At 41.9% G+C, this 10,445-nt stretch overlaps 1 protein-coding gene across 1 annotated transcript; it reads left to right on the forward strand.

Annotated features, from left to right (window-relative positions):
• The first annotated feature begins 895 nt into the window (after positions 1-895).
• grk7b (G protein-coupled receptor kinase 7b) lies at positions 896-6,149 on the forward strand. The gene is made up of 4 exons (XM_058634665.1): positions 896-1,516; positions 2,148-2,585; positions 3,629-3,900; positions 4,413-6,149. The coding sequence occupies exons 1-4, from the start codon at positions 896-898 to the stop codon at positions 4,738-4,740; spliced, it is 1,659 nt and encodes a 552-aa protein (XP_058490648.1). The 3' UTR covers positions 4,741-6,149.
• Positions 6,150-10,445: the final 4,296 nt, after the last annotated feature.

Here is a 10,445-nt window from a genome sequence, read left to right on the forward strand (position 1 = left end):
GTTTTCCCTCTAAACTGCTACTGAGAGCCATTTTGTTGAGAAAGTATATTGTAAATGGGGAAAGACTGATGAGGTAATTGACTTAGGCATGAGGCTGATGAGTGGAAGGTCATTTCAGCAAGCTTGTTAAGCAAATGGGGACATGAGCAAGAACCAGTCCTTATGTCAGTGAGTCTTCCAGCGACTTGTAAACGGTGCTCATATTATCAAATTGCAGGTACACAAAATCAGAACCCTAATGCATTCTTAAACAAATGCTTCTCTATTATAAAATAACCCATTAGATCTGCCTGGCATATGTCAAGCATATAGTTTTCGTCATCTTTGCAAACTCTGAGAAACTCCTCACCTGTTGGTCTTTCACATAATAGCAACTAAATGGACATTGAAGTGTCTCATCAACCAGCAAACTTGACATTATATGCATAGCCTTCATTCCTTAACCTGCAAGCTCAGTTATCTCACAATTCAGCTGATCCACAGATCACAGATCCAATTAGGGCTACACTAGTTGTTGTATTCTTGTGATTTCTTTGTAAGTCATGAATTTAGCATATACATACTATGCATATTCTACAGTAGCTAGAATCACCTTTTACATGTTAATGTCAGAATCTGCCACCTCATCATGTCATGCTGCCAGTTTTTGCACACAGGCAAATTGCAACTCCTAAATATAGACCAGCCTAAAGCCTCTTAAGGTTTAACCACACAGGTTTCTTTCTCTGAGTGGTATATGCAAATGAGCATGCAAAGACAAATCCCTGAGAACAGTGGTACTTGCAATGCTCAGAGAGGTGGAAGAAGATCAGGACGCTGATGTTTGAGGCATGTTGCTGACGAAACATGCAGATAAGAAGACTGAAGAGCTTTTGTTTCTCAACCGCCTCCTGGTATGCCACAAACTTCCTCCAACATGGATGACCTGATGGGTTGGAACAACCTGGTGGCCAACACAGCTTACCTGAAGGCTCAGCACATAGATCGCAATGAGCTGAGAAAGCAATGGCTCAACCTGACACTGCCCAGACCAATGAAGTCCACTGCTGTGCGGACAGCTGCAGGAGGTCAGTACGAGTCACTGTGCGAGCAGCAGCCGATTGGAAGGAAGTTGTTCCAGCAGTTCCTCTTGTCCTCTAACCTTCAGTATGTGGTTGCAGCTCAGTTCATGGAGGAGCTGAGTGGCTGGAGCTTTGCTGAAAATGAAGCCAGAGAGAAGGTCAAACAGAGCATCCTCACCAAGTTATGGCAACCTGAGTCCAGTGGCATTGTGTCCTACCTTAAAGGAGACAGTGCTGAGAGATGCAAGACTTTATCAAACAAGTACATTGATGAGGCAATAATGGACAAGATAAAAGAAGCCACAAGAGACTTTTTGAAAGGAAAACCTTTCTCTGAGTACCTGAAAAGCTCCTTTTTTTACAGGTTCTTGCAGTGGAAGGAGTATGAAATGCAGAAGATCAGTGACAAATACTTTTATGAGTTTAGGACTTTGGGGAAAGGTGGCTTTGGTGAGGTAGGTACCTGGCAAATCCGAACATGTATGTCACAAAATAAAGAGAACAATCTGACACGTGGAAAAACATCATGACAATGCTTCCATCTGCAGAACTCAAGTCTCCCATAGGTGTTGAACTTCTTCAAGTTCTTCACCAGACAATAACTTCAAGTCTAAAGACAGTTGGGTTGAAGGGATAGTGCAGGTTTTTCAATGTGGGGTGTATAAGATAATTAAGTCTTATTTATCTAACTTTATTATTAGTTATCTAATAAGACTGATGTAGATTCAGTGTGTTGTGAACGTGAGACAGTATTTTCCACTTTTTGTTTGTAGTATGAGATGGACGAACTGGAACAGGATTCATCCATTGTCTTATATATATACCCATAGACCAAGCTAAGAAATGGTTGTAAAAATGAAGCCAAGGAAGTAGAATGTCTTTGACAGAGCTCTTTTTCAGATGAAGAACACAGTGTACAAATGATGGTACAGTGTTGCTGCAGTTTTAAAACATAATTGTCATGTGGCTACTGTGGCCATGATGTTGTTGCACTTTAAAGTTACAGCCAAAAGCAGTGGAGATATATTTCAGTAAGGCATATACAGTAACAGACCTGTTCTAAAGTGACGTTCCTCTGTGTGGCAGGTGTGTGCGGTACAAGTGAAACACACAGGCCAAATGTATGCCTGCAAGAAGCTGGAAAAGAAGCATCTGAAGAAGAAAGGTGGTGAGAGGATGGCCCTTTTGGAGAAGAGGATTCTGGAGAAGGTCAACAGTCTCTTCATCGTAAACCTGGTTTATGCTTACTCCAACAAGACCCACCTGTGCCTGGTCATGGACCTCATGAATGGAGGAGACCTCAAGTTTCATATCTATGAGCTTGGGGAGCGTGGTATCCGTATGGACCGTGTTGTTCATTATGTGGCCCAGATAACCACTGGAATCCTCCACCTGCACTCCATTAACATTGTGTATCGGGATATGAAGCCTGAGAACGTGCTGCTGGACAATAAAGGACAGTGTCGGCTGTCAGATTTAGGATTGGCCGTGGAGCTAACCAAGGGCAAAATGATCTGCCAGAAGGTTAGTGTGATGTGTGATGACGTGATTAACCTACTAAACCTACACATAAAAGAAAAAAGGTCATCAAAAGTTATCTTTTGTCTTCTGTAACATGTTCCATTACTGACATGAACGCTATACGCTGCCTCTTTATTGTTGATATACAATATTTTCAGCTACCACTATAAGAATCTTAACAGGAATAGATTTGTTCAGCCCTGCTCTGACAGACAGCACACAGAGACAACCCCTGTGTGACCCAAATGAATCCTGTTAAAAGGTTCCTGACCTTATCCCCAGCTGGAGGTCTCTTTGCCTCTTTAGAATTATATGGAAGATTGACTCGGAGCTGTTAGCATTAGCAGGGTGAACTTTGCTTTACTGGTACCAGATATAGCTTCCGCAAGTCTGGCTGTAGTATTGGTTTACTGGTAGGCTGCCATTTCTCTTTGCATGTTTCCATCACTCATCAGGTCACACTAGTTAAAGTAACAAGATGTTCTTTATTGTAATTCCCCTGGGTACACATTCACAGCTCACTGGCTCATGACAGTGCAGCAACAGTAAATGACGAGAAGAAGAATTTCTGAATAATTTGTGTGTGCGTGCGTCTAGATTATACTAGATTAGGGTACCAGATCATGGAAGGACTCACAGTAGTCTATCCTGCTCTGAGGAGGCAACATGACAATGATTCACTCACACACAAATAAATAAAAAGATTTTGGTTTTCAAGGTAATTCTCAAAACAAGATTAAGGTGATTTACCCAGGTAAGAAGTGAACCAGATGAGCACAAAACAGAGTTAAACCTTAACTCATCTCATTAATGGTTGACTAAAAAGCAGAATCAAAGAAGTCATCTAAATTATTCTGAGTAGCCGGTCTGAATGGAGCCAAGTCTATGTTAGGCAGTTGAGTTTCTTGCTGTGAGGCCGAATCAGGACCCAGTGGGACTGTTATTGTACATGTTTCCTGGCCACCTGACTTTTAATCATGAATATTACTGTTTAAGTTCTAACCAAGATGTATCTGTGAATTCTCCCCCTCTCTGTTTGTTGTCAGGCAGGTACGACCGGCTACATGGCTCCCGAGGTTCTGAAGCAGGAGTATTACAGCACCTCTGTGGACTGGTGGGCTCTGGGCTGCAGCATCTATGAGATGGTGGCTGCCTGTTTGCCTTTTAAAGACTTCAGAGAGAAGGTGCAGAAGGAGGAGGTGACTCGCCGTACTCTGGAGGATGATTGCAAGTTTCAACACAAGCGCTTTGACGCTCCTACCAAAGATATTATCAGCCAGTTACTCAGAAGGAGGGTGGAGCAACGCCTTGGGTGTTGGTAAGTCAAAACTCCTCTCAAAGATCAGAAAACATATACATTACTTTGTAGCCATAAAAATGCTTTATTCTTGAAATGATGCATCTAAAGAGGAGAGTTAATTAAAAGTCTATAGGGCAGGGCAATTTGAAGGGGTCATAAAACAATGGCTTATTTTATACAGTGCATACTTGTTGAGTTCACTCAATGTTTAGTTGAATTTATTAATTAAATTGTTGACGCTGTTTACAACTTACAAATAGCAAGTTAATAAAATGTTGCTAATTATTTCATGGACCAGGGGTCTTTACATCTCGAGGTCAGGTCAGGTTCATCACCCCAGAGACACTTAAAAACTCTAAATCCTGGAGATAGTTTGGTTGCTGACCTCTTTCCTGGCTAATCTGGAAAGAAATGGCTTAGAATGCCCATATATAATAACCCATATATGTGTTATTGATTTATTATGGCTGATCAGGATAATGGGATGTTATCCTTAGCGAGTGATGAAGATTCTGTCTTTCCAATATTAGTGGCGACGACCCACGAAACCATGTGTTTTTCAAGAGTATCAATTTCCATCGACTGGAGGCGGGGCTGGTGGAACCACCCTGGGTGCCAAAGTCCAACATAGTCTACACCAAGGACATGGACAAGTTCAGGAACATCTCTCAGGTCCAGGACATTGAGCTTGAAGACAAGGATGAGAAGTTTTACACCGAGTTTAGCACGGGCGCTGTCTCCATCCACTGGCAGAAGGAGATGATTGACAGTGGAGTGTTTGACCAGCTGAACAAATCCACACAGAATGGACATGACTGTGCGACTGGCTGGAAATCCAAGATGTGCATAATATTATAGGTTTCACACTTTATGACCACTGAGCAGATAAGTGCCCTTAGAGACATCCATCCATCCATTTTCTACCACTTTATCCTCCACATGAGGGTTGCGGGGCGTGCTGTGCCAATCTCAGCTGACATAGGGCGATAGGCGGGGTACACCCTGGACAATGCGCCAGTCCATTGCAGGGCCACACAGAGACAAACAACCATTCACTCTCACATTTACACCTACTGTCAATTTAGAGTGACCAATTTACCTAATCCCCGTATTGCATGTTTTTGGACTGAGGGAGGAAACCGTAAAAGCCGGAGAAAATGCAGAAAGGCCCTTGTTCCAACCAGAGCACGAACCCGTGGCTTCTTGCTGCAAAGGCAAGAGTTCCTTAGAGTTATTTTTTATGAATTTCTTTTTTTTTCTTTTTTTGTTAAACATGGAACACACTAGAAGTTGAACCTTGAAGCAGATGTGCTACAGCAGCAGAAGACCACAGCAGGTGCAACTCCTGCCACTTTATTATGTGTCATCTGTACCTAATAAAGTGGTCAATGAGTGTGTTTTTAACAGCCTTCTTACCAAAAGAAAAATCCTCTTTGAAGTGCACTAACAAAGACCTGGATACTATTATAATGCTGTCACAACTATACATGATGGGGCATGTGTTTTTCTCAGGGCTAAAACAAAACCACACTTTTTGTTTTCAGTTTTATGCCCGAGTGGAAACACATGCTGACATTGTGCTGCAACGGCTGCTTTATACTTTGCCCTCTATTCCTGGTGAGACAGCAGATCCCAGTGCATTCATAGTTTCCATTACATCACTCAGCCATCTTGGCAGGCCTAAGTGTTTACACGTGTTTGTAAACAGGCTGCAAAATGGCTGTGTGTCACTGAATAGCAGCAGGATTAGGATCAGTATTTGCAGTAATGTGTCACCTTTGTTAGAAGGACTGGAGGGTCACACAGATGCCATGAATGCCTTTTGCTAAGATGAGTGGACGGTCTCAAATGAACTCAGTGCTGCCACACGGATGTTGCTCAGTCTCTCAGGAGCACACATTTACCACTAGGTGCCGCCAGACATCCATAAAGTGCTTTCAACCTCCCGCAGTGCTCTTCATCATCCCCTTTGTCCAGGGCTGTGGTATTTACAAGCACCAGATGACTATTTAGATTTAACAAGGGGGTGCTGTGAGACAAATTGTCGTATACACAAACTTTTTCCACTTACCTGTGTTAAAATTATAAAAAAACAATGCCAACCTCCTTTATTACCCCCCCAATAAGGCCGAATTTACAAGCTCTACACAACTTAAATAACATTAGGCATAGCAACACAAAAACAACATAGACTGGTTTGTTTCAACTCCACAGGCAATTAATTCTTAAATCCATATGGATTTATTTTTCTCTGTTGAATAAAAAGACTCAGGCGAGGAGGAGAGAACTGTGTCTTCTCAGAATCTTGCTGCTGCTAAAAACCTAAATGTTTTTGGGTTTTTTTGCCTTTGAGTGTAAGCAGAACGAGGAACAATTTAAACAATTTCCCCCCGGGATTAATAAAGTATTCTGAAATAACGGTTCAAAGGGCGCTGAACTTGAACTTAAACCACAGGTCTTGTGACTACATGGCCAGTGTCTGCTGACCTCTGGTCTATACCTCAATCATTATGTCTAATTTACAAAGTAGTTTGGAAGTTTTGTAACATACAAATGTCATTTTCATACTCATGCCGTTTCCTAACATTTCCTGCAAGGTATCTGATCTTGTAATGACTTCTTTTACAGTTTTTGTGATATTTCGCCATGCATTTTAATATTTTTCATGCCAATGTTTTTGTGTATTAAATGTTTGAACTACAACACAACAGTTTAGAGAGATCACTCTTTACACTGTATCCTCTGCACATGACACATGACAAGTGGCAGGTACCACATGAGTATGTTCATAATTACGATATAATGTCACCCTAGTATTTGATTTAGATTGTCCACTTAGTGTATCAGTTACGCATTTAGATAATGAGGGACATATAAACATGTGCTAATAACTGTGAGGGGGGGTTTGACCTTACAGGCCTGAGAAGTGGTTCCTTTCACGCTCGACTGTCATGAGATTAGAGAGTAGTTCAGATTGAAATCCAAGACGCAACTCGATCACCATCGCCTGTGAAGGCAGAGTGGGGAGTCCACCGTGGACGACGTGATGACAAGACAAACTCGGCAGAGGGTCTCCAGGAACATGTTTTTACCAGGCGCTTACAAGCCACTACCAGGGTTTAGTTCCCCACGGCCCAACACGCTAACGCTGCCCTCTCACACACACACAATAACTCAAATGTTATCTACATAGATGTCAAGTCAAATTTCCACAGCACATTTAAAGTTATAATATGTAACATTTTCGCATTAAAATATCTATAAACAATTTGGAGACTTTTCAACACACTTTAACTCTCTCTGCTCCATAAAGCACAAACACACAGCAACACCATACAAGACAACAAGTGGAGAATTACCATGATTACATGCTTCCTAATGTCATCAAACTAGGTCTTTTTTGTAATTATTGTTTTAACTGACAGATGCCTAGCGGCAAAGTGCAAAAGCAAAATGTTTGACAAGGAGAAATAAGACAAAAGATAAGACAACAATTCTAACAACAAACACTTATAAAACAATGAACAGCAAATGTATGTATGTAGATTCTGTGGCTGCAGATCAGATTTTATCTGGTCATGCTGATAAAGATACACATGTAATCAGCATCACATCTAATAAGCCCTCAGTGAACATTCACACACACATGCACACACACGGTTTCCATGACTTCAGAGGACATTGCATTAACCTTAACCATAATCACTATTATTTGGTCTCCAGGAGGATCTATTGGTCCTGACAAGGTCAATGCTTATACCAGAAAATGTCCCAAAGAGGCAACAAATATTATATTATTATATAATTATATATATTATATTATATAATATAATAAGTACACACACATACATGTTGGTCTTGCATCACGTGTGTGGACACTTATACACATAGACATAATGCATTCCCTAGCCCGACCCTAACCCTTAACCTAACCCTAAAACCAGGTCGTAATCCTCAAAAAGCCTGTTAAAGTTGTATGGAACCAGCCAAAATGTCCTCACAAGGTCAAAATGTCCTCACAAAGATAGGTTTGCTTGACAGTTGGTCCACACAGCCTATTTCAGATATGTATACACACACACACACACAAATCGTATTACATGTGTAGAAGCAGGTTTAGGGTTTAGAGATCAAAGCAGGACAGGTTGTAATGTGTTATCTGCATTTGTTACATGCCCATGCTTTGGATTCACATCAAAGACATGTGCCACACTTCAGCTTTCACCCCACTGATGTGTGTGTGTCTGTGTGTGTGTGTGCGCACGCGCGCACATATGCGCATGTGTGTATTTATAGATGTAAAAATAGGGAAAACTTCACTGATTTCTGACCATATATGTACTCCTGTGTGTCTGCGAAAGTGCGTGTAAGTATTAAAGATAGGTGAGAAAGTAGTTAAACGGTCGAGACAGAGAGGCCATTGTCTGCCGAGGGAAAGTGAGAGCCAGCCATGTGGGAGAGAGATTGAAAGAGGAAGAGGTTTGCTGCTCACCGCTTCGTACTTACCACGGATATAATATATTTTTTTTATTTTTAAATCTTGTTTTTCAGCTGTTGAAATCTTTTCCCTGAGGCAGTGCCTAATGCCATTTAGTTTCACAATAATGTAGATAATCAAAAGCTGGATCATAAGGCCTGACATCCTCATTGTCCCGAGGCACCAGGCTGACCCCACGATAGCTCAGGAAGTGTTTAGTTTTTGGTTAATGTTCAGTTTTCTAAGCTTCATTGCTTGAATTCTTCACATTTCCACAAATAAGTGAATTCCTGCTGGGCGGTCCAACAGAAACAGAGCGTGTGTGTGCATGATTTTCTTCCCCACTGAGGCCCAATGGGCAGTTTCCAAGGCGCCCAGACCTCAGACCCCCTTTCATTGCCAGGGGCTGGACAACGTCATGGATAGAGCCCAATCAAACACACACACACACACACACACATACTGTACATACAGACACACACACTATGTGTGCACTTGTAAACAGTCTCACTCACTTCTCTCGTCCTCTCTTCACCATGTTTGGTCCCCTACTATTGAAAGTATGTCGTTTTATCGCACTCTCATACTTCAATTTGTATTTTTAACAAGATAGAAAAACTTGCTGCCCGCCAGTGAGACCAGCTAATCCCTATATAATCCCACGTAGACGCATTCTTTTTACTAGAAAATAAAATCAATGTCTTGAACCAGAACTGGCATGAGAATCAGGAATATGATGTGCTTGTGCAGAATTCCAGAAATGAGTTGATTTGGATTGGAAGAAGTGGAAGTGATCTCACTACATTAACAGATTGTTTTCACCTGATTCATGAACATGGTATTGTACGTCTCAGTAATGGACGGAAAAGATTTTTCTTTTGCGGGGTGTGTGTGTGTGTATGTGTGTGGTGGCGGTGGAGGGGGGGGGGGTACATTTTTTTATTCTAGAAACTTTGAGTTGTTTGTCAAAATTCACTTTCAAAATCCGATTACCAACAAAGCAAAGGCAGGCAACCACGCTGCATCTACTCTCCTTTACTCTATATCAGCTGGTTGTAAATATACTTAATTATCTACAGATTTGCCAAGGAATTTGCACCATTTAAATACAATAACTGCTCGCTGAGTACGAGGGGGAGACGGGAAAGGCAACCAGACACATACTGACTTTTTTTTTTTTGTCAAATGATTTAAACTGCTCTACAGTCTTTCCACATACCCTGCTGCCAGCTGCAGTATTTCAGAGTGTGGGTCTAAAACAGAAACCTCTGAATCCTTTTGTTATCCTGCTTCCTTAACTTTTACGGCTTCTGCATCAGCTCTTTTCCGCTCTTATTCCACTTACCACCTGTCATTAGGAATAAAGCAAGGAAATAAACTTCCCTCATTCCAGAAGAAATTCCCAAGGAAACAGCTTAAAGTTCAAATGAGCTGCAGCATCCGGAAGCCTGAGCTGGTGGCGGCCGATAGCTTTTTGATGTCCCTCAGCTCTCTGCTACAGAGTGACTGAAGATCAGCACTTCAAAGGAAGGGAGCGGGATAAAGTGATACAGAAATACTGTACCAGGGAAAACACTTTACAACCTGTAATTCTGAGCTATGATGGGGTGAGGGGGGGGGGAATGGTGGTGCATGTGTTAACAACATGATGCCTGAGGGTCACTGACCGAGTGGGTTTTGGCTGTGTGTGGACATCTGTGCCTGCCAGTGTGTGTGTGTGTGTGTGTGTGTAGTGGCATAAAAGAAATTGACTCCACAGTGTTGGATTGCTGGATGATGGTGACAGAAAGACCCGTGTGTATCTAGTTTGATTTAATTAACTGGTATTTATTGGGTAATGTGTTAGCTGTGTGACAGCTGGTGCAGGGAAAAAAGGCTAAAATCCATCTCTGCGGTTTGTGTGTTCCCCAGACCTGCTACTTCCACTCCGGCTATGTGTTTCAAACTCAGTATCACTCATGTCTGTGTGTCTCATTAAATTCACCCCCCCCCCCCCCCCATCACCATCTGTAGACATCTGGAGTGCACTCATACACAGCTGCTCATGGCTAACAGTATGTTCCTGTAATTAGAACAAGTGTAGGAT

The sequence above is a fragment of the Solea solea genome, chromosome 7, assembly GCF_958295425.1.
Source record: "Solea solea chromosome 7, fSolSol10.1, whole genome shotgun sequence".
Taxonomy (NCBI): domain Eukaryota; kingdom Metazoa; phylum Chordata; class Actinopteri; order Pleuronectiformes; family Soleidae; genus Solea; species Solea solea.

Bases quoted from the DNA above. Each gene is read 5' to 3' on its own strand.
- grk7b (XM_058634665.1), top strand. From the start codon at position 896: ATGCCACAAACTTCCTCCAACATGGATGACCTGATGGGTTGGAACAAC. The intron at 1,517-2,147 runs GTAGGTACCTGG...TCTGTGTGGCAG, and splicing joins GGAAAGGTGGCTTTGGTGAG to GTGTGTGCGGTACAAGTGAA. The intron at 3,901-4,412 runs GTAAGTCAAAAC...TTCCAATATTAG, and splicing joins GAGCAACGCCTTGGGTGTTG to TGGCGACGACCCACGAAACC.